Here is a 25562-nt window from a genome sequence, read left to right on the forward strand (position 1 = left end):
AGATTTAAAAAACTATAGGTACACAAATTTTTTAGCATTTTTCGGGCAAATGTCTTTGGGTAATTTCCACCCAAAGATATTTTCTTGTAGAATATGAAATATGTATTTAAATTTTTTTTTTCAGTAAATTCATTTTCAAAACGAATTTACTGAAAAATATTGGACCATTTGTGAGATCTATCTCAGAATTTTTTGACTTTAAAAAATTCTTAAATTTTCAATTCCCCCTCCCCATGAATTTTTTTATCGTTTTCAAGCACCCTTTGAAAACTATCTGAAGACATTTTCTTGTAGATTTCGATTTATAGAAGTCATTAGATTTTTGGAAGCAATGAACAAATCAACTCTTAACCAGTTTCCATTTTCACAAGAACTTTTTATACTACCAAAAAATCGATTTCGTAATTTTTAAGATAAAAAGTAAAATTATTTTAATAATTTTATGTAAGGTTTAGTTAGTGTTTTGTCATCTACATCCTATTGATACAAATAGATCTAAAATTTTAAAACAATCTGTTCAGATATCCCTCGCCTAATAAAATCGCTAAACAAATAGAAACGGAGGTCCTACTTTTACATAATATTCCATTATTTATGAAACGCCGACAAAATACGACATCGGTGTTTCTTTGTAATATTTCGTAGCGTACGCTTGGGAAGTAAAAACAAATAACCAAATTTTACTATTTGTATAAAATTTTAAAAAGGGATTACCCGAATTAAAAAACCATGTTCCACTCTAAATTTAACGTGGGATTAAGTTAGCACTATTCTGAGATGTTGTCACCTTTTAGTGAGCAGTTTTAATATCGATGACATCCTAAAGACGAACGAGACATCATAAAACTACAAAAAATCAGCTTAATATCATTTTTGGTAACAGAGAGCTGACAGTTCAATTACGAAAAAAAAAAACAATTTGATTTCATATTTAAAGAAATATGCTAAATAAAAACAAATACGTTGTTTAAGAGCGATCACAACCCCCGCAAACTCGAAATTCCGGAACGCTTGTTAGAATAACCATCTTTCATTATCTCGTTTACAAAAAGCATCAATTCCGCAACGTTTCCTTAAAATCTCAGTTCCTGCGAAACAAGCAACAGAAGCAACCACTTAAACAAACAATTCCAATAACAATCCCGCCTAAAACCGAGCACGATATGAAAATTACATCAGTGTTGACACAACAAAAGAAACAAGACGGGTTTAATTAGAGAATACACGACCAAACAAACAAGGAAGCCTCTCTCTATGGCGATACTGCCGTCTCTTGTCTCGGCCCCAGAGACCTCCCACAAAATTAACTTCAACTCGGTACAAAGCTAATTTCCAATTGGAAGCAAACTGATTCAATTAAAACGCGAGCAGCGGCGGCGTATCATCTACTGCAAACATGGTTAGAGGCCGATCTGTAAACAACGTTCGTTCCCCTTTGCAAATTCGTGTTGATTTTGATGTTGTACGAATTGGAAATGAAAAGTACTGACCTGGAACTTGATCAGATCTAGTTCGGCGATGCGGCGGAGAAGCTTGAACGTGGCGGTGGCTAAACCGAGGCAGGGGGCGGGGATGATCGGAGGCGACTGCCCCTCGACGCGCGGAGAGGAGTCCGGGGGCAGGAGCGTGCCGTAGAGCATGGAGACGGCGCCGAGCAGCTCGGTACCGTGGAGGGTACTCACCTGAAAAAAAGAAAAAAAAAAAAAATGGTCCAAGGTTATCAACAAAACTCCCTCCCTTAAATACAGCCGAACGAATCAAGCTTTCTTAAATAAGTATACAATTTTTTTGCAATTTTTGTTTCTTATAAAAGTTTTAATATAAAATATTTTTTTCAAAGTTCAATTTATCTGTTTTTTTTTTGTCCTCAGATTTTCTATTTTCTATTTTTCGAGTTTTCAATTATAAAAAATGAATGCAAATGAAAACTCAAATGTTGTAAAATTGAAGAAACAAAAAAAAAAATATTAAAAAAAAAAACAAAAAATTATACAATCAGAACATTGAAAAAACGAAAACTTAAAAATTCTACAAGTTGAAAAACCGAAATATTGCTGACCGAAAAATCCAGAAGTTTTTTTTATATTTTAAAATATTTCAGTTTTTGATTTTCCAACTGTTAAATGTTCAATTTTTAAATGTTGCAAAATTTCGATTGCAATTTCATGTTTTCAATTTTTCGATTGGATTATTTGTTTCTTTATTTTTTCAACACTTTGATTTTACAATTTTTCTTTTTTTAATGTGAAAATTTGCATGTTTTGAATTTTTTTTTTCATTTAGGTAAATAGGTAAAAATAAAATTGTTCAGTTTTTAAATTTTGAAAATTTTTCAATTTTTCAAATTTTCGTTTTGCAATTTTTTGTTAAATTTTTTTATTTTTACAATTTTTCGATTTTTCAATGTGCCGATTTTATAATTTTTTGTTTCTTCAATTTTATGACCCATAAGTCTACGAGTTTTCATTTTAAAATTTTTCAGTTTTTCGATCTGCAATTTCATAAGTTTTGAATTTCTAATTTTTCAATTTTTCGTTTCGTTTTTCTTTCTTTATTTTTTCAGTATTCTGATTTTATAATTTTTCTTTTTTTAATATGAAAATTTGCATGTTTTGAATTTTTCAACTTTTCGATTTGTATTTTTTCGGTTTTTCAACTTTAAATTTTTTAATTTTTAGTTTTTTTATTGTTCCGATTTAATCATTTTTTCTTTTTTCGTTTTCAATTTTAAAAATTTACAACTTTTCACTTCTTCAATTTTTCGATTTGCAATTATTCATTTCTTCAATTTTTACTTTCGGTTTTTTATTTCCTTTAGTTTTATAATATTTTGAGATTTCAATGCTCCGATATTATAATTTATTTTTTCAATTCAATTTTAAATTTTTCGAATTGAAAATTTGCAATTTTTCATTTTTTTGTTTCTTCAATTTTATGACATACGTATGACTCTTCGAGTTTTCATTTTTAAATTTTTCAGTTTTTCGACTTCCCAACTTTTTCAGTTTTTAAATTTTGCAATTTTTGAATTTTCAATTTCAAGAGTTTTTAAATTTTAATTTTTCATTTCGGTTTTTTATTTTCTTTATTTTTTCAATACATATTATGATTTTATCATTTTTCTTTTTTCAATGTAAAAATGTTTGAATTTTTGAATTTTTTCAATTTTCCGATTTGCAATTTTTCGGTTTTTCAACTTTTAGATGTTTTAATTTTTGCTTTTTTTTGTTTTCTCATTTTCAATTTTTTCAATTTTTCGATTTGCAATTTTCCAATTCTTCAAATTTTTGATTTGCAATTATTCATTTCTTCAATTTTTCCTTTTGGTTTCTTATTTTCTTTATTTTTATATTTTGATATTTCAATGCTTGGATATTATAATTTATTTTTTCAATTCAATTTAAACTTTTTAAAACCACGGAGTTTCAAACTGAAAGTTTTCAATTTTTCATTTTTGTTTTGTTTCTTCAATTTTATGACATCCGTATAACTCTTCGGGTTTTCATTTTTAAATTTTTCAGTTTTTCGATTTCCCAACTTTTTCAGTTTTTAAATTTTGCAATTTTTGAATTTGCAATTTCAAGAGTTTTCAAATTTTAATGTTTCATTTCGGTTTTTTATTTTCTTTATTTTTCCAATATTATGATTTTGTCATTTTTCTTTTTTAAATGTAAACATTTTCAATTTTTGAATTTTCTCAATTTTTCGATTTGCAATTTTTCGGTTTTTCAACTTTTAGATGTTTTAACTTTTGCTTTTTTTTGTTTTTTCATTTTCAATTTTTTCAATTTTTCGATTTGCAATTTTTCATTTCTTCAATTTTTCGTTTCGGTTTTTTTGTTTCGTTTTTTCAATATTCTGATTTTACAATTTTTCTTTCTTTAATATGAAAATTTTCGATTTTGCAATTTTTCGGTTTTCAACTTTTAAATTTCAAATTTTTCAATTTTTCCGTTTCGGTTTTTTATTTTCTTTATTTTTTCAATACACTGATTTTATAATTTTCCTTTTCGTAATATGAATTTTCCCAATTTTTTGGTTTTTCAACTTCTAGAATTTTTAATTTTTCTTTTTCCAATATTTCGGATTTTATAAATTTTTGCCTTTTTTTATTTATAATTTTTTCAATTTGTCGATTTGCAATTTTTCGTTTGGGTTTTTTGTTTCTCTTATTTGTGAATTTTTAGATTTTTCAACTTTTCATTTCTGTAATTTTTCGTTTCGGTTTTTCTGCTTTGTTTTTTCAATATCCCGATTTTACAATTTTTCTTTTTTTAATATGAAAATTTTCGATTTTGCAATTTTTCAGTTTTTCTACTTTTAAATTTTCTAATTTTTCGTTTTTTCAATGTTACGATTTAAAATTTTTTTACCCTTATCAATTTCAATTTTTTCAATTTTTCGATTTGCGATTTTTCATTTCTTCTTGTTTCAATAGTCTGATTGTAAAATTTTTCGTCTTTCAATTTGAAATTTTTCAATTTTTGGTATTTCGGTTTTAAAGTTTTTTAAGTTTTCGTTTTTTCAATGTTTCGACTATAATTTTTTTCTTTTTTTCAATTACAATTTTCCGATTTGCCATTTTTCAATTTTTCGTTTTTCTTTTGTTTCTTCAATTTTACAACATTCGAGTTTTCATTTTAAAATATTTGCAATTTCACGAGTTTTTAATTTTTAGTTTCTTCAATTTTCCAATTGTTTATTTTTCATTTCTTCTTTTTCTGCTTCTCTATTTTTAAAGTTTTTTATTTTTCGGTTTTTCAACTTTACGATTTTAATTTTTTTTTCATTTTTCCATTACTAGATTTTAAAAGTTTCTAATTTATTCGATTTCTCGCGTTTTCGATTTTTAATCTTTGAATTTCTCGATATTTAATTTTTCAATTTTCCGATCTTTCGATGTTCCAATTTTCCTACATTGCAATTTTGACGAATCTATAATTTTTCGATTTTAAAATTTTTGGGTTTTCCAATTTTTCGATTCGAATCGTTTTTCCTTCTTTCCAATTTTTCGATTCATTGTTTTTTTATTTTTTAAGTTTCTCGATTTTCCAACTTCTGGATGTTTTTCGTTCTTTCAGTTTTTCGATGGAAAGTGGAAAATCAAAAAATTGTCTCTCCACTTTTTCGATTTTGTGATTTTTTTTTAAGTTTTCCCATTTTCAAATTTTTCTGATTTTTTAATTTTTTTTTTGTAATTTTTCGATTTTTCAACTTTTCGAATAAAAAAAAAACATTGAAAAAATGTAAAATTGAAGAATCAAAAATAAAAAAAAAACGAAGTGGTGTAAAACCGAAACACTAGGAATTTGGAATAAATTAAATAAAATTAAAACTTTGAAAGATCAAAAATTGTAAATGAAGGACTTGAAAACTTAAAGAAAGAAAAATTGAAAAAACAAAATACTGTACATGGAAATATTGAAAATTAAAGAAATCTGAAAATCGAATTTTTAAGAAATCAAAAAATTGCAAAACTGAAAAACTTAAAAATTGGAAAATCGAGAAATTGAAAAATAAAAATCGACAACTTGAAAAATTGAGGAAATGAAAAATCAAAAATTGGAAAATCGAAAAAGCAAATACATATTGTAAATGGAAATACATTGAAATTAAGAAATCGGAAAATCGGATGATTAAGAAATCCAAAAATTGCAAAACCGAAAAATTTAACATTTGGAAAATCGAGGAATTGAAAAAACAAAGATTGAAAATTTTGATTTTGTAATTTTTTTTTCAGTTTTCCCAATTTCAAATTCCTGTGATTTTTTAGTTTTTTGATTTGTAATTTTTCGATTTTTCAACTTTTCAAATAAAAAAAACATTGAAAAATTGAAGAATCAAAAAAAAAAACGAAGAAGTGTAAAACCGAAACACTAGGAATTTGGAATAAATTAAATAAAATTAAAACTTTGAAAAATCAAAAATTGGAAATGAAGAACTTGAAAACCTGAAGAAAGAAAAATTGAAAAATCGAAAAAGTGCAAAATCGAAAAAGCAAATACATATTGTAAATGGAAATACATTGAAATTAAGAAATCGGAAAATCGGATGGTTAAGAAATCCAAAAATTGCAAAACCGAAAAATTTAAGAATTGGAAAATCGAGGAATTGAAAAAACAAAGATTGAAAATTTTAAAAATGGCATAAACGAAAAATTAGAAAAGCGAAAGAAACATTGGAAAAATTAAAAAAATTAAACAAAAATGAGAACTTGTAATATAAAATGGAGAAAATAGTACATGAAAAATTGAGGAAATGAAAAATAAAAAAATCGAAAAATTAAAAATTGAGAAAATGAAAAATCGAAAAAAAAGTAATATCGAAAGATTGTAGAACTGACAAATTATAGAATTGAAAAATTACAAACTGGAAAATTGAAAGAACGAAAAATTGAAAAATTTTGAGGTCGAGAAATTGAAAAAAACAAAAAATTGTTACATTAAATCGAGAAAATGAAAATTAAAAAATTGGGAAAATGAAAAATAAACATCAAGATCTTGAAAAATTGAGGAAACGCAACATTGAAAAATCAAAAAATTGCAAAATTCAAAAACCGCAAATCGAAAACTTGAAAAAATTAAAAACTATGAAACTGAAACAATTTATCGAAAAAATGAAGAAAAGAAAAAACGAAAACCTGTGATATCAAAAAAATTATTCAAAGGTAAATTAAATCCAGGTTTTTCGAAAAATTATAAAATTTGATTTTGTTGATTTTATTTTTTAATGAGAACCCGTATAAGTTAAAATAAAAATATTGTTAAAATAAAAGTACTGTTAAATGTAAATGTAAAGAAGCATGATATGCGTTTGTTTCAAATGAGTTTTTACACTGCAAAATTTTGTGATGACATTTTTTGCGACGACACGTATATCAATTTGGATAGGTGCAGTGCGGAAAACCTATTTTTTCGTACTGTAGGGGTCATGAATCGTCTGAATTAGAAAACAAGGCCGATAGTTAATTATTGTTTCCGGTTTACCACTAGGAAGCAACGTTTCTGTATTTAAATTATTATCAATCATTATACGAATAGAAGTCTAATTCTAGATCCTAGAAATGCTATGGATTAAGCTGCGCTGCATTTTAAAACTTCAAACTATTTCATACTGATTGATGTTTGACAAAAACGCAAACGTCCTATAAAGCACATCTAACACAAGAACTAATACTAATTTACCATCTAGTAACTTTTAAATTTACTTACTAGATGCGTAGGATCCGAATCCTCCGGACAATGATCCGCCAAAGCGGCCAGGAACTCCAGAGCGGCCAACAGGAAGAGACAGGCCGGAGGGACGTCGTACACGGGCCCTCGCACCGCCAGGCAACATTGGGCAAGCTGCTCGACGATGCCGACACACACGCAAAAGCTGGGAAAACGAGAAAAAATATATTTAGGGCATGTGTTTCGGATGGGTAGTGTCACGAGTAAAAGCGGCGCTAAGAGGCTGCAGATGACACATCTAATGTGATTATAGGGTGGGTTGAACCGTCGGCTGAAGTGCGGCATGTGCCAAGGCTCCCACACATGCCGACATAACTTATACACCTTATCAGATTAGAACGGTCATTGCGAGATGGCTAGTTAACGAGACAGATGTGACTGAGAACACATATGCTCGGTTCGGTCCCTTTGGACTTGATTCACACTAGCGAGAATGAGAATAAGGCCGCAGGTAGATTGGGCTACCTGTTGGTGTTAATGAAGTTAATGAAGACATTAAGGGGTTCGTGGGTGAAGAGAAAAAGTTGTATTATAAAAAGTAAGACTGTAATTTAATATAATCGTTTCTTTAGTTATTGAATAAAGTTTGTGTAAAAAACTTAATAATAAAATAGTGCGCATATGGTATATGTATACTTTTTAACAAAACAGAAGATCATCAAATTAAATTAACTTATTGCTCGCTAATTTTAGTTAAATAGACTGACCATCAAGTTAAAAATGCAGTTTTTTTAACAGTCGAAGTAATTTATTGTTATTAAAGCATTTATGCAAACCTTGAAATCAGACTTGAGGTGTAGGTCCGGGTAATTAAGTTCAAATTATCAAAAATTATAGTAGATATGGACTAGTAGATGAATATTTTTTACATTAAAATATTCTAAATCTGTACATTATGGAAGCGCATTTATTTGGTTTTTATACAACTATCCGATAATGCTATACGAGGGCTCGTACTAGGTCAGTTGGCCCAAGTGGGTAAATTTGAGTTTATGTGGCTCATGGACAGAATATAAAAATCAAATAATGATGTTGTAGGCGCTTTTAAAGGAGTCACTTTTGGTTCAGAAATTAGACAGTCTGTGGAAATTTACATCAAAACAGCTCACAATGATTTTTTTACATGAACATGGAGAGAAAAATGATAGATTATGTAATAATGTAATTTCCATTAATAAGAGAGTTTAATTAAGTTTGTATTAATTAATCTGTTTAATTCATGATTACATAAAATGTGAAAAATCCTTGACAGAACTAAAAAAGCAAATTTTTTGAATGATGTTACAAATTTTCGCCTCACCTCGGACAGAACTCGAGTATCTAAAAAATTATTCTAAACCACAGTTATCAAAAATAATTAAGCAGCGCTTTTTTTCATTCTAGAACCAGGTAGTAGGATACCGTGATATTTCATGGCCACTAGGAAATCAAAAAGTAAGTCTCCCGTTTCCGTCTGCGTTTACTTCGTCTGTTGGCGATTTTATTTAAATTCAATTTTATATTTTACAATTTACTTCGAAACTTCTAAACTAATTTCTTTAAATTTTGCAATGATTTTGCGGTTATCAGCTTACCAGATAAACTAACCCCAATTTTTGTATCTATCCTCACCAAAATGTTGACGGCGTCATCTCAAAATTTACTAAGTGACCCTATTTAAAATGATATGCGTCTATGTATTTTAATCTGAAATACAACTTTTAGACTTCCAAAGGGCTACTTTCATGTTTTCTCGACGTTTCATTACCGCTAGAGTATGAAAAAAAAAAGAGATCTCCTGTTCCCGTCTGTCAAAATATATATATGTATGTGAGGAATATTTGTCTGATCATCCCCACCAACAATTTAATGACGCAACCTCAAAGTTTTCTGTGTTAAATATAAATGTTATTTATATTTTATCAATTAACATGTTCCTGTATTTGTAGTTTATGAATATGTGTTGAGCAATTGCAAAACTGAAGTCTTGCAAATATGTTAAGATTATTAGAAGTATGGTAAATCGTTAATCAAAATTACTAAATATGTTTTTAAAATGTCTGTGTGTTTACGCTAGATATCTAGTTTTTGGGAAAAACAAACTGAGTGTGCTTAATTAAATTAGTACTCTTCTCTGCGCTGAAGAGACAAAATTAAAGTTCATTTTCTTTTATCCACTGATGCTTCTAATCTGAGCGTGCTAATAGTTGAATTCTTTCGAACTATAAACCTAAACAGTGGAAGTTAGGCATGTACTCAGAAACTGAGAATATCTACATATCTGTCCGGTGGTTATCTGCGTTAAATATACATTGCCAGACAAAAAAACCCGAACACTCGATTTTTATTTGTGATTACCTGCAATCGGTCGAACTTTTGTTAAAAATATTCCCAAATCATTAATGTACTCATTAATCGAAAATATAACTTCATTCTAGAACATGTGGAAACAGAAAAAAAGGTCTTTCGATTTTTTGTCCATCAAATGTCTTAAGATCTTAATTTCCTTTAAGTTTAGATTTCAAGGTTTTAAGGTCCAATCAAAAATTTTCGTCTTGATTTATTGTTCAACATCTTCTCTTTTATCTTTCTAGCATTTTTCTGAAGTTTCACTTTCACTTTATTTTATTTAATGTTTTGAAATACTTGGTTTCAAGAACCTAAAGTTTTGATTTTTTTTCAAAATCTCGTCTTTATTTTTTGTTTCAAATTTGTTTAATAATTTTTGATTAATTTTGAACTTTTTATTTCTTCGAGTTTGTCCTCGACAGTTCAGATTTTTTTCTAAACAAAATTTTTCATAAGATTAATCGCTTGTTTCAAAATTTGTATTTAGTTCTTAAAATTTTGACTTCTTTTCGAAAGCCTTTTAATATACCTAATGTCTCAGACATCGAGTTTTGGGACCTTTAAGTTTGGATTTAAAGGTTTTTACCCTAGAAATTTCACTTCAAAATTTTATTTTATTTATCCATTTTATTGAAATATTTGTCTCTTAATAACCTAAATTTTGATATTTTTTCAAAGTCTTTTCATTTTGTTTTGGTGTTTCAAATCTTTTCTGAAGGTTTTTTTTTGTTAATTTTAAATTTTTCATCATACTTGCTTTTTAAGAACCTAAAATTTTGATTTTTTTTTATCTCGTCTTTATTTCTTGCGTTTCAATTTTTTTCTGAAGACTTTTTATTAATTTTGAACTTTTTATTACATCGAGTCTGTCCTCGACAGTTCAGATTTTTTCTAAAATGTGTTTTTTTAATGATTATATTTTTCATATTATACACTTTTTTCCAAATTTGTATGTATATCTCAAAACTTCGAATTGTTTTCGAATGCCTTTTTATATTTTTGTCCCAGACATCAATTTTTGGGACCTTAAACTTTCTTTAAGTTTGGACTTCAAGGTTTTTTTTCTTAGAAATTTCACTTAAAAGTTTTGTTTTATTTACCTATTTTTTTGAAATATCTTTCTCTTAATAACTTAAATTTTGATATTTTTTCAAAGTCTCATCATTTTTTCGGGGGGTTTCAAATATTTTCTGAAGATTTTTTGTTAATTTTAAATTTTACATCATACTTGGTTTTTAAGAACCTAAAATTTTGATCTTTTTTTTTAATTTCGTCTTTATTTTCTGTGTATCAAATTTTTTCTGAATATTTTTTATTAATTTTGAACTTTTTATTACATCGAGCCTGTCCTTGACAGTTCAGAATTTTTTCTAAAATGTGTTTTTTTGATGATTATATTTTTCATATGATACGCTTTTCTCAAAATTTGTATTTATTTCTCAAAATTTCGACTTCTTCTCGAAAGCCTTTTGATATTTTTGTCCCAGACAAAGTTTTGGGACCTTAAACTTGCTTAAGTTTGGACTTCAAGGTTTTTTCCTAGAAATTCCACTTCAAAATTTGATTTTATTTATGTATTTTTTTGAAATATGTGTCTTTAAATAACTTAAATTTTGATATTTTTTATATATTTTTTTTAAGTCTCGTCATTTTTTTTTGGGTGTTTCAAATCTTTTCTGAAGATTTTTTTTGTTAATTTTAAATTTTTCATCATACTTGCTTTTTAAGAACTTAATTTTTTTTTATCTCGTCTTTATTTCTTGCGTTTCAATTTTTTTCTGAAGATTTTTTATTAATTTTGAACTTTTTATTACATCGAGTCTGTCCTCGACAGTTCAGATTTTTTCTAAAATGTGTTTTTTTAATGATTATATTTTTCATATGATACACTTTTTTCCAAATTTGTATGCATTTCTCAAAATTTCGACTTGTCTTCGAATGCCTTTTGATATTTTTGTTCCAGACATCAATTTTTGAAGGACCTTAAACTTTCTTTAAGTTTGGACTTCAAGGTTTTTTTTCTTAGAAATTTCACTTAAAAATTTTATTTTATTTACCTATTTTTTTGAAATATCTTTCTCTTAATAACTTGAATTTTGATATTTTTTCAGTCTCGTCATTTTTTTTTTGGTGTTTCAAATATTTTCTGGAGATTTTTTGTTAATTTTAAATTTTTCATCATACTTGCTTTTTAAGAACCTAAAATTTTGATTTTTTTTAAGTTCGTCTTTATTTTCTGTGTTTCAAATTTTTTCTGAAGATTTTTTATTAATTTTGAACTTTTTATTACACCGAGTCTATCCTCGACAGTTCAGATGTTTTTCTAAAATGTGTCTTTTTGATTATTATATTTTTCATATGATACGCTTTTTTCAAAATTTGTATTTATTTCTCAAAATTTCCACTTCTTTTCAAAAGCCTTTTGATATTTTTATCCCAGACATCAAGTTTTTGCGACCTTAAACTTTCTTTAAGTTTGGACTTCAAGGTTTTTTTTCCTAGAAATTTCACTTCAAAATTTTATTTTATTTACCTATATTTTTCAAATATTTCCTTAATAACTTAAATTTTGATATTTTTTCAAAGTCTCGTTATTTTTTTTTTAAGATTTTTTTTTGTTAATTTTAAATTTTTCATCACTTCGATTCGGGTGTGTCCACAAAAGTTCAGATTCATTCTTATTTTTTTACCAATGATTAAGACTAATTTCTATTTCTTGTTTTTTTTTTCAAAATTTTGATTTCTGTTCAAGAACCATTCAATATTTTTTTCGAAGGCATCAAGTTTTAAGGTCTTAATTTCCTTTGAGTTCAAAGTTTTAAGATCGAATCAATCTTTTCTTTATTTTTGTAGGATTTTACTATTTTTTCCCGAAATTTCACTTCAAAACTTTGTTTTATTAGTTTTTTGGAATGGGTTTTGTGAAGCTAAAATTGTCAATTTGTTTTTAAGTTATAACACTAAACATTAGAGGAATACTATTCAAGTGTCCGGGTTTTTTGTTTGGCAGTGTGTTTCATGATGTGCACCACTGGTTTTTACTTTAGGGGTGATTACAAAACGAAAATTGCGAAATAAAATTTATACTTATATATACTTCAGGGGCGGGGGAAGTTCTGTCGAACTAATCTTCGACCAATTTTTTTGTCAAAATTTATCATTTTTCGAACAATCAAGATTTGCTGGACTGTACTTCAGAGGCGTGCGAAGTTCTGACTAAATAGTCTTTGAACAATTTTTACAAAAATACAATTTATTTCATTTAATGATTGGTTGGAGAATTTTCTAAGATTGTTTTATTGATAACCGTTTAAGAATTTTGAAGTTTTAAATTAAATCAAGAGCTACTGTAAAGTTTGTGTAGATACCTATATAATTTAAATAAGTGAAACCGTATCTCATGAAAATGAAATATTTGTAGTTTTGAACTTGAAGTCATCATAAGAGTAATGATAAAAGGCAAAGACCGCCGTTCACAATAAATTACAAGGTTCCTTCTCCTTTCAACAGACTGGTGACGTCATCAAATATTTTTTAAATCGACCTAAACCATTCTATTTTCTCCTATGTTAATTAGGCATTTATGTAAAGACTGAATTGCAAGGCTCAACGAAAAAAGAAAATCACATGTTTCCAACTAAAAAAATTGTATACTTATTTATATACAGGGTGATATGAAACAGAAAGCAAGTTTAAAAATAAGGTTGTACAGTTTTTTGAAATTAAAATACACCTTATAAAATGTAACATTTAGCAGGCAGTGTCCGCACAGAGTCGGATTTGGACTATTCCAAAAATTTAAGAATAGGTAAAATATCATATAAATAATGAAAATTCATCTGAATCGGAAGCAGACTATTTTTTATGTGTATTATTAATTCTTATATAGGTCCGCATTTATTTTATATATTTTGTATGTATATGTACTTGTCTGTAATATTAGAAATAAAAATTCTGGATATTTTAATGGGACCACGTATACTTATATAAAATTTAATCCCGCATGGATGATTGTTTTTATACATTTTATACATAAAATTACGCTCATTTTAGTTGATGAGTAAGGATGGCTTCAGTCTGGCCCTTGACTGTTCTACAGTTCCTTTAGTTATTGACGAAATTTATAAGGAAGATATACTTTTATTTCCTAAACTATACTAAAATTATTTTCAACTATGTAGAGAGTTCTGTTTTTAAGTTTTTCCGTTTGGCGTCCTAGAATTTATAACCATAGTTTATTTTTGAAATTCCAATGCGACGTTGTGAAATCATTAGAATTTTCTTGAAATTCTCTAGCAATGGAAGAGTTTACAAAAAATCATAATAGGGATACTTTTAAAATCTGGGCTACAATATTTTGTGGATAGATAAATAAGGATACGCGTGTTATTCTAGTATGAAGAATGTTAGGATTTCAAAATTTCGTGACTTTAGTTTTTGCAAATAGAACACTCTGTATTTTCTTTCTACATCTGATTTTGTTTCTTTTCCCGTTTGTTAATTATTTTCTATATATTTAAAGTTGGCAGTTTTTGAGATATTTTACTTTTTAAGGCACACACCGACATAAATAATAGTAATAAAATAAAGGGTGTTCTATTTGCAAAAACTGAAACGTCGAAATTTGAAATTTGTAAAATTTATTGTTTTATAAACACTCTGTGTATCAAAATTCTATTTAATTCATACCATAACAAAACCTGTACTTCTATTTAGCTTCCCATGAAATATTACAACACAGACCTAAAAAATAAAGCTATAGCAATCTTTTTTGTGAACCCCTACATTCTTAAAAAAAATAAATAAAAAAAAATTAAAAAAGTCTAAGAGTCTGTATAGTCAAAAAAAAATATATGCTACTCAAAGAACTGTACAACTTCAGTTAGTGACTTTTTCTTTTCGTTTAATACTACTTTTAATACTATTATTTATACAGTTGGTAAACCAAAATTTGATGATCGTCAAAAGATTCCCAACAAACAAAAACTGGGAACCTACATTTTCGTTTTCTGAAAACTCTTAAGACTTTAATATTAGCCATTACCAGTGAGTATCGGTATTAAAATGGATTTTTCGATTTTTCAGGTTCCCGAATTTTAGTTTTTTTTGTTTTTCAATTTTGGTTTTCAGTTTATCGATTGTTTATTATTCGATTCTTCAGTTTTTTAATTTGCAATTTTTCAACTATTCGATGTTTGATTTTTTGTTTTTTTATTTTTCAATTTTTCATTTGGTCAATTCTCCAATTTTCATTTTTTCAAACCTGTAAATGTTTGATTTTTCAATTTCCCAATTTATTTTTCAATTTTTTGTTTCGATTTACAAATTTTCGATTTTTAAACTTTTGTATTTTTACGACTATACTGATTTTGATGTCTTATCTTGTCATTACTTTTAAATTCTAAACGTTAAATAATGACCATAAATTCTATTTTAATATCCTAATCTGATAAAGTCGTAGTCCAGTCTGAATAAAGTACATGCACTAGCTGTGGCTTTCAATACCTCTTTTATAAGTTTACTTCGACGTAAATAAGTAATTTATGATAAATAGAATTTTCTTCCGCACAGAATACTCGGCAACACAAGCACCTGCGGCAATTCGGTAACACTATCACACCCTCCACAAGCTGAAAAAGCCACTTTTCGGCTCTTGTAACGCGTACATACCAACGAAGAGTTGTTGCACCAGCGACAAGACGGCCTCTCGAGGGGACGCCTGTCAGATCCAGTACAATCTTCTGCGATGGTTCTATTGATAAGCTCTTCCTCCCCACATTCGAGATCCAAATAGCTCGTATTTGTTACAAATCGAATAATAAACGCGTGCCCGGAAAGCAAATAATGCATCCGACATGGAGGCACTCCAGAAATCGAGTTACTGGTCCGCGGTATGCAAACACGTGGATTATGATAGTGGAATAATTGATAGTCGGCTTGAATATTTCATGTATGAGAGGATTCGGAGAACAAAAAATCAGACTTTTCGCCTTTAATATTTCAGCATCCAAGTCAAACATTAATTTTCCATTTGCATATTCTCTTCGGTTTCCTCCATTCCCCGTACTCCAATTTAATTTTTCAACATTTTTAAGGCGATACACGAAAAATTATCTTTATAATTGGGTTCGTCTGTTTGATGTTTTCATTTTGGCATGTAAACGCGGCGGATTCTTGGGCGGAACGATGGGAAGAGAAAGCGCGCCTCTCGTGAAATTGCTGTGGATCTGTGCAAACAGCCGGTATTTGAACAGTTTTAGGAATTCAGGCTACTCCGTAATTATATTTGGATTTCAGCCAGATACTTTTTCAGTTTTCGCTTTGTGCACATTTCAATTAGGCAAAATAAAATCATTTTCGTACGGTGGAAGGAGAGCTTGCGAGAAAAAACCCATCGAGCCAAATGTATGTTCCATGTACTTAAAAAAGCTTAATATTTTAAAAGATACCGGCTCTCCGAAGAGCCTTTTCCATAACTGAAAACACCAATTTCCTTTCCAGACATAATTATTATAATCAAGCCCAAATTAGGATTTAGCAACCCTTTTTCGGGCCCTTCGGACCTCGATTCCATTCGTCGGGCCGTGATTCACTTCATTACTTTTTAATTTCTGTCAATTAAGACTTTCCTCTGTTGGCTTTAACTTTATGCAGAAAACACTCTTTCGCGATGAGCGAGGCCTGTTTGATGTACTCGAAAGACGGTATATTCGAGAGACGCGAGCAAATTTAATTAGAATCGACGGGAAAAAAGCCTCCCAATGTAAATTAATTACAGGCGAAGTCGCGCTGTTAATATTTCCATGCAATTTTTATCAGAGAGAAGATAATGCCAGTTTCAATATGACTTTTTGTTTGGGCTTGTGGATTGGGATTCGACGCCGTTTTCCAAATTAAACACGAAATGGGAGGATATTTTTGCGCTTCAGAGAAAACTTCTTTGAAACACAAAATATATTATGCAAGAGACCTATTTTAACATTCATGGTTTAGTTACGTTAATTAAAGTGGTGTGGACGCTGAACTCCTGCAGGCGAATCTAATGTGTGCTTTGTGCTTGTGGTAACTAATTCGTGATCGTTACACAAAATAAAATAATCAGGAACAGAAACAGGTAAAGCAACAATTTCTAACAATTTTTATTTGGAGATTTAATTTCAGATAATTTCGTCTACACAAAATAAAAAAATTTGATCTCATGTTATTAACCATCCTCCGTCCCACAAGCACAATCAAATACAGTTTTTTTGAAAAAATAATATTGGTCGAAGGTTGGTGCAGCCCAATAAATCCCGCTTTTTCCTAAATTATAAACATTTTTGCGATTTTTGTTTTCTGATAATCTCTACAAATTTAAAACCAGTAGTGTAAATAACACTCCCGAAGCTTTTTTGACTTGAATTTTTTCTTTTTTTAATTTACCATTTTTTTTAATTCTGATTTTCAGTTTTTTTGAGTTTTCAAGTTAAAATAAAGTTTTGATTTTTCAGTTTTTAGATTTTGCAATTCTCGAATGGAGTTTTTACAGTTTTCAATTTTTAATGTTTCAATTTTTCGATTCTTTAAGTTTTCTAGTTGCAATTTTTCGATTTTGAACTTTTAATTTTTCTTCACTTTAATAGCCCCTTAATTACATACATGTTTTAGACTTTACAATAACTGTACTTTAGATGATAACATTGATATTTTTCACGATAATTTTAATAAAGCATCTTTCAAAAAAAAGTTCTTAGCACGATACACACAATAACATATGTATATATGTATATTTGTTCTGATATTAGATGTTTTGGATTTTTTAAGTTGTAAGTTTAGTTTAGTTATTTTAAGTTGAATGTAATTTCTTTTTGTGTATACACGATCATGTCCACCATATATAGACTAACGTCTGTTGGAATAAACTTATTATTATTATTAAAAATAATTTTTTTGGGTGTTTAAAATTTTTTCTGAAGATTTTTTTTGTTCATTTTAAATTTTTTCGAGTGTGTCCAAAAAGTTCACATTCATTCTTAATTTTTCATAAGAAAAATTTTTCAGTTCTTTTCAAGAGCCTTACATCAAGTTTTGAGATCTTAATTGTTTTTAAGTTTGGAGTGCAGGGTTTTAAGATCCAATCACAAGTTTTCACTTTGACTTTTTGTATTTTATTTATCTATTATTTTGAAATATTTGTCCCTTAATAACTTAAATTTTGATATTTTTTCAAAGTGTCGTCATTTTTTTTTGGTGTTTCAAATCTTTTTTCATAAGAGTATGCATTTTTTTCAAAATTTCGAAATTTTTTTCGAAGACATCAAGTTTTAGGATCTAAGTTTCGAGTTTAAGGTTTTAAAATCCAATCAAAAGTTTTCGGTTTGATTTTTTGTTCAACATTTTTTCTTTATTTTTGTAGGATTTTAATACTTTTTCTCGAAATTTCGCTGCAAAATTTTGTTTTTAGTTTTTTGAAATATTTGGCTAAAATTTTCATTTTTTTAAGTTATAACGCTAAACATTAGCGTACATTTATAAATATTCAAGTGTCTGGGTTTTTTGTCTGGTGGTATATTTCATACTGTGCGCCACTGGTTTTTACTTTAGGGGTGATCACAAAACGGAGTTATTGATGTTTCGATTTTTCGACTTTTCGGATTTCGATATTTCAATTTTTAGATTTTTAGAATTTTTTGATGTGTCATGTTCTCGTTTTTCTGATGTTTCAATTTTTCGAAATTTCGTTTTTTCAGTTTTTCGACTTTTCGGGAAGCATTATTTCATTTTAAATAAATTTCATATCGTCGAAATAACCTTCAACCATTTTTTTGCCTCCTGATTCTACTCTAGAATCGGCATCCCTCGAATTCATCAACAAAAACTGTCATAATTCAATGGGCGATTTTGGAAAAATGGTAGGATTTTGTCGCAGAAATGAAGCCGAAAGTAACTTTTCGAAGTTGAAATGTAGAAGAAAATATCTTTTAAGTTTTGAAGGTGATCGAAAGCTCCGAAAGTTTCATAATTACTGAAAAATTTTGGTTTTGGAAAAGTTGTCCAAAAATTATGAAAAAATTCTGGAATATAGATTTCGATGTGCTGAGTCCAAAAATATAGAATTTTTTGGGTCCCAGGGCGGGATTTTAGGATTATTCGGTTTGAAATACAATTTTTTTTTAAATCCAAAAAAACTGTAGTAATTCAATAGGCGATTTTGGAAAAATGGTAAGATTTATCGAAGAAATGACGCGGAAAGTAACTTGTGCAAATCGAAATGTACAAGAAAATATCTTTACTTAAGTCTTGAGAAACTTTCAAAATTTTCATAATTATTGAACAATTTTGGTTTTGGAAAAATTGTCTAAAAATTAAAAAAAAAAAAAAATGTGGGATGTAAATTTTATTGTACTCATTCCAAAAATAAGGCATTTTTTCTCCCTGGATAGGATTTTATGACTATTCGGTTTGAAAAGCTACTTTTTAAAAAATCCAAAAAACTGTCAAAATTCAATGGGCGATGTAAATTTTCATACTTAATTTAAAAAATTTTGGTTTTGGGAAGGTTGTCTGAAAATCCTCAAAAAATTCTGGGATATCGACTTCAACGCGCTGATTCCAAAAATACAGCTTTTTATGGTTACGGGGCACGATTTTAATAATATTGTGTTTGAAATACAATTTTTTAAAACAATCCAAAAACTGTCACATTTGAATGGGCGATTCTGGAAAAATGGTACGAATTATCGAAGAAATGAGCCCGAAAGTAATTTTTAGAAGTCGAAATGTACAAGAAAATATTTCTAGTTAAGGCGAAGAATTATCAACGAAAATTTAACAAGAACTTTTGAGATAGAACTTAAAGACAAACCTTCAAAAATCCACGTCTGTCTTTGAACGTGCTTTTTTATTGCTCTCTCAATATTTACTTAATGTAAATTTAAGAATGAGTAAGTGCTTAATAAAATATCATAGAAAGTCTGATACCTATATACCAACAAGTCCATATCCCTTTATATTGAAATGAGTTCATTTCATAAAACGTAAGTTAAAGTCACTTGTAATTATAAAATTAATTCCAAAAATTCTTCCAACACAATTTCGACATCAGTATAATGTGATCTGTATATATTTCTCTTAATTTAATTCCACCAATTAATTTAACTGAAGAATTTAGACTGGTGGCAATAACTACTTCATCTCCCTTAGACTTAGTACTGGTGATATCATTCTCCAGAATTTTAATATTTATGGTGCAATGTTTTTATTTTCTCGTACAACCAAGACTGTGATTTATTAATATACCATTAACCTTGACATAAATTCATCTAATTTAGATCGTAACCCACCAAGATTATGATACTTGCTAAAATAAGACTGATTTTGGCAAATGAAATATCCTCTAAGAAAATAGAGGGTGGGTGGGCGGGGCTAATATTTGCTAAGATAAAACTGATTTTGGCAAATGACATACCTTCCAAGAAAACAGAGGGTGGGTGGGCGGGCCTAGTACTTGCTAAGATAAGAGTGATTTTGGCAAATGGCATACTCTCTAAGAAAATAGAGGGCGGATGGGCGGGCCTAATATTTGATAAGTTAAAACTGACTTTGGTAAATGACATACTCTCTAAAACAAATACACACTGAAATATTTCATTACTGAAAAAGTTGTTTAAAAATTCTCAAAAAATTCACGGAAATAGGTCCCGACGTGCTGATTCTGACACTATAGCCTGTTTATGGCAACGGGCACATCTTGGAAATATTCCTTATTGGGCAATTCTGAAAAAACAGTTCGAGTAATCAAAGAAATGAGGCCGAAACTGACTTCTACAGCCCAAAATCTACGAGAAAATGTGTCTAGTTGAATATCGAAAATGGTCGAAAATGGCCCGAAATTTGCGTACGTTAGTGAAAAATTTCATTTTTGAAAAAGTTTTTTAAAAATTTTCGAAAAAATTCAGGGACAGATTTCGATGTAACGTAACCTGACCTGTTCTGACTCTCCTATTTTCCCAAATAAAAAAAATAAACAAAATTTCTGTAAATACTTACATAAAAACCAAAAGTAATTTTTTATTTACATACAAAATTTTTATACTGAACTATTTTGACGAAACAGTAAAAACTGCTGTATTTCAGTTAGCGATTTTGGAAAAACTGTAGGAATATCCGAAGAAATAAAGACGAAAATGACTTCTGGATATCGAAATCTACAAATGTTTTCAACTAATTTTCGGAAATAATTGAAAAATATTACAAAATGTGAAAATTGTCAAAATCAGTCCTATCTGATCAAATACTAACCCCTCTCACCCACCCTCTATTTTCTAAGAGGGTATATCATTTGCCAAAATCAGTCTTATCTTAGCAAATACTAACCCCACCCACCCGCCCTCTATTTTCTTGGAAAGAAAGTCATTCGCCACAATTTGTCTTATCTTATCAAATACTAGCCCCGCCCACCCGCCCTCTATTTTCTTGGAAAGAAAGTCATTTGCCAAAATCAGTCTTATCTTAACAAGTACTAGCTCTCACTCCACTCTTCTCATTTTAACGACTAATTTTATTTCTGTTCAGTTCATTCAGATCGCATAAAATCAATCACTAAAAAGAAGACAGGGTGGGTGGGCGGGGCTAGTACTTGCTACGATAAGACTGATTTTGGCAAAAAATATACCTCCCAGAAAATAGAGGGTGGGTGGGCGGGGCTAGTATTTTATAAGATAAGGATTTTGGCACTTTTGACATTTTCGACCACTTTTCAACTATTTTTGAAAACTAGTCCTAGGGATTTTCCGCCTGGTTTGTTCGGAAATTCCTACCGCGTTTCCAAAATCGCTAATTGAAATACACCAATTTTTACAAAATAGCTCGTTATAAAAATTTTGTAGATAAAAAAGAAAATTATTAAAAATTTTCGTTTCACAAAATACTGTTAGGTTGAATAAAATCGCGAAATCAAATTTATACAATATTCTTCAGAGGCGGGGGAGTTCTGTTGAACTAACCTTTGCCCAATTTTTATTGTCAAAATTTATAATTTTTCGAACAATCTTGAGTTGTTGGACTGTACTTCAGAGGAGTGCGAAGTTCTGACTAAATAGTCTTTCAAGCATTTCCACAAAAATACATTTTTTTTTATTTAGTGAATGGTTACTGTTACTGATTCATTATTATGAATTTTTTAAGATTGATTGATTATTGATAATCGTTTCAGAATTTTGAAGTTTTAAATTAAATCAAGAGATTAATGCTGTAAAGCTTGTGTAGATATATAATTTAAATAAGTGAGACCATATCTCATGAAAATTAAATATTTGTAGTTTTGAACTTAAGTCAGCACAAGAGTAATGATAAAAGGCAAAGACCGCCGTTCACAATAAATTACAAGGTTCCTATTCCTTTCAACAGACTGGTGACGTCATCAAATATTTTTTAAATTGACCTAAACCATTCTATATTCTCCTATATATGTAAAGACTGAAGTGCAAGCCCCAAAGAAAAAAAAATCACATGTTTCCAATAAAAAAAATTGTATATTTATTTATATACAGGGTGATCACTCATTGCGCGCTTCTTGACATCTCATCAATTAATTATTAGAAACAGATTGTTATTAAAAAAAAATTGAAGAAAAACTGAGAAATCGAAAAACTGTAAACCTAAGTTACTCAAATTTTCAAGAAAATGGACTGATTTGATGAATAATATAAATTACATCATTCCTTTTTTTTTTGAGGCATCCTGTATAAGTAATTAAAAAAAAATAAATTACTTAAAAAACCACAAGTCGACATTCATAATGTTTTGCACATTGTAAATATAGTTCAAAATTAAAGGGATAAATTTTGATTAACGATTAACCATGTTGACGATAACCTTAAAACGTTTGCAAGATTTCGGATCATTCGGTTTTACAGGTTCAAAGATATACAATTTTGCTTTTTTCCAAAAACGTGGATGTCTAAGGTAAAAACTCAACACGGCTTCATAAACTACAAATGCAGGATAAAATAAATTTAGACCAATTTTTTTGGAATAAAAGTAAATAAAGAGCTGTTATTCCAAGAGATAAATTGTAAAAGTAGATACTCCAAAATTAACACATTGTCTTACACCCTGTACGTATTTCTCGCACCTGGTCAGACCCAATAATCTCACTCCTTAGTCCGCTCCGCTTTCCCTATCAGCACAATCACGACACGACATCGGATCAGCATCCTGATTAATGAAGTGGATTTGATCGTGATTAGAAAACGGCAGCTAGAATAATGCGGATCGACGTAGCATGAGCGTTAGTTCCAAGGCCATAAATGTCAATTCATCACGAATAGAAACGACCCCAACTTGTAACGGCGTCCCCTTCATATTCACACTTCCCTTTTTATTATTTTTTAATCATCGCCAAGTCCAATCGTTACAGATTAATTTATTCCGTTTGTTTTGTTTCGGGTTGTTTGTCGAAGAGTCATTAGGATTTCGACCGGTGATTATTTACTCCTGGATTCGTATTCGAGTGACTCAGCCGAATTTTCACTTCAGAATTGTGATCGAGTACACTGATGTTTTTTTCGCATTAGCTGCGTGCATAATTTTTTCCACATCCACAGGTAAATAGTTCGGTTATATTTTGGTTTCGAAGAATTTTTTCACTTTTTACCTCGTTTGAGGAATGATGACTGTATACATCCCTTATTAGCTCAAACTAGAAGCGCATGCAAATAAGCGACTTCAATATACCCCTGTGAGGGCAACACAAACAATCTAAAACAGCATTTGAATCTAGTAAAAGCCACTAGAGCACGCTTGACCCGTCTCTGAAGTATCTCATAAGCTCGAAGCGGACCAACTTTGCCATCAACTTATCAAATCGAAATGGGTGCCGAAACCGGCGAGCTTACACCGATGTCGATGGATATCAAGGGTTTATTCATTAGTGTCCTTATCTGATCGAAGCGTCTGAACAAACACCTGATTCAGTAGTTTTCGTCGGACAAGTGCATCCGCGTTTGGGTAGTTCCCATAGATCGTGGAGAGTAAAGAGAGTGGTGAATGATGGAAATGATGGTGATGGGAATGGTGGCATGGGAGAAAATGTGCTAAGAAGTGCAGTGGCTTTCCAAATCTGGCCTCCGTTTCGTTTCCCCTTTTGATGTTTGTATAGAGGGTCCAGAATATGGGGTATGGTTGGGCTCTCGTTACTGCTGGGATGTCTGGGAGATGACATGTGTGCTCTGATGTATTTAGTACTGGACTAACTGTTATTCGCAGTTAACGAAAAAATAATTGTGCCGAAAACGATCAATCGTTCTGGAATTTTTTTTTTCTTACACTGTGACTGGTATTATCTGTTTTTGCTTCCCGAGTGTAAGCTAAAAAATGGATGCCATCAGTCGAGTCCTTCCTCTTGTGTTCTTTCGACCTTTCATAACCACTAGAGAACGAAAAAATAGGTCTCCCGTTTTTGTCTGTCCGTCTGTCTGTCTGCGATCTGTTAGAAAAACTCACTTGAAACAAATGCGTAGCATGCTTCTTTACATTTATTTTTATATTACATACATATCTTTCTATTAACTAAAGGGTTATCATCAAAAATAAAATTCGTAAAGTCAAATCTTATAATTTTTTCCAAAAATCTGGATTAATTTACCTTTGAGCAATTTTTGGTATCAGAATTGTTCGTTTTTGCAACTTTAATTTGTTCAATTTTTCAGTTTTTCGTTTTCTCAATTTTTCATTTTCCGGTTTTTCGGTTTCTCAAGTTTTCATTTTTAGATTTTTCAATTTTTCGTTTCCTCAGTTTTTAAGTTCTTGCTTTTTATTTTTCATTTTCCCGATTTTTTAATTTTTATTTTCTCAATTTTATGTCACACTTTTCGTTTATTCAATTCTTTAAATTTTCAATCCCTGATTTTTCGATTACTTAATTTTTAAATTGTTATATTTTTCAATTTTGTAGTTTTTGGATTTTTCAATTGTCCGATTTTCCGATTTCCTTGTTTTTTAATATTTGGATTTTACAATATTTCGATTTTGCACTTTATTGATTTTTAAATTTCTCAATGTTTTAATCTTAATTTTTCTTTTTTTATTTTTGTGATAGGAAAAGTTGAAAGATCGTAAAATCGAAAAATCGAAAAGACGAAAAATTGCTAAATCAAAAAATTGCTAATAGAAAACTGAAGAAACGAAAAATCGAAACACTGAAAAGCTAAAAATGGAGAAAAATTGCAAAATCTAAATCATGGATTTGTTAAATTGTAAAACCGAAAACTGTAACACTGAAACATCGAAAAACTGAAAAATTAAATATCGAAAAGTTGAAAAATCGAATAAACGAAAAAGTTTTAAACTAATAATTGAAAGATGGAAAAATTCTAAAATTCTAAAATTGAAAAAGTGAAAAAGTTTTAAAATTGTAATTATTATTAGATACATATTTGAAACGAAAACTAGAAAAATTGCAAATCGAAAAATTGAAAATCCAATAATTAAAAAAATTCGTATGGAAAAAAAAAACAAATTGAAAATATAATCAAAATAAAAAACCGAGATAAAGAATAGCATAATTTGAAGAAATGAAAAAGTAATTAATCGAAAAATTACAAAATCTAAAAATTGAAAAATTCAAAAGTTGGAAAATTAAAAACTGAAAAATTGTGAAATTAATAAACTGAAGAAACAAAAAAAAAAAAAGAAAAATTAAAAAAAAAAACAAAAATCGCAAGAAATTTTTACAAATCGAAAAATTGAAGAAATGAAAAATTGAAAAATCTAAGAATTGAAATATTCTAAAATTGGAAAATCGGAAAACTGAAAAATTTTAAAATGAAAATTAAAAGTCATACATTTCGTAAAATTCCTGATTAAATCAATAAAATAAATATATTTCGTACTTTTTTTTAATCTACGGCATCTTCTTGTCCCAACAAGAAATTGAAAACATATAACTACAGTGTAAGAAGGAAGGGCAAAATATAAGCCCCGCCCACCCACCCTATCTCAGTTGTAATGATCTTTTTTATT

At 29.0% G+C, this 25562-nt stretch overlaps 1 protein-coding gene across 1 annotated transcript in view; it reads right to left on the bottom strand.

Moving 5' to 3' along the window:
* The window catches only part of LOC135124429 (S phase cyclin A-associated protein in the endoplasmic reticulum), a 98698-nt gene that overhangs the window by 19769 nt on the left and 53367 nt on the right, over positions 1-25562 (bottom strand). Inside the window, exons 8-9 of the mRNA XM_064049482.1 lie at positions 7212-7377; positions 1491-1682 (exon numbers count right to left, since the gene is read on the bottom strand). Of these exons, the coding sequence (XP_063905552.1) occupies positions 1491-1682; positions 7212-7377 (358 nt within the window). The remainder of the gene's footprint in view (positions 1-1490; positions 1683-7211; positions 7378-25562) is intronic.

The sequence above is a fragment of the Zophobas morio genome, unplaced genomic scaffold, assembly GCF_036711695.1.
Source record: "Zophobas morio isolate AGI-343-1 ecotype UQ-CSIRO unplaced genomic scaffold, CSIRO_AGI_Zmor_V1 ptg000007l, whole genome shotgun sequence".
Taxonomy (NCBI): Eukaryota; Metazoa; Arthropoda; class Insecta; order Coleoptera; family Tenebrionidae; genus Zophobas; species Zophobas morio.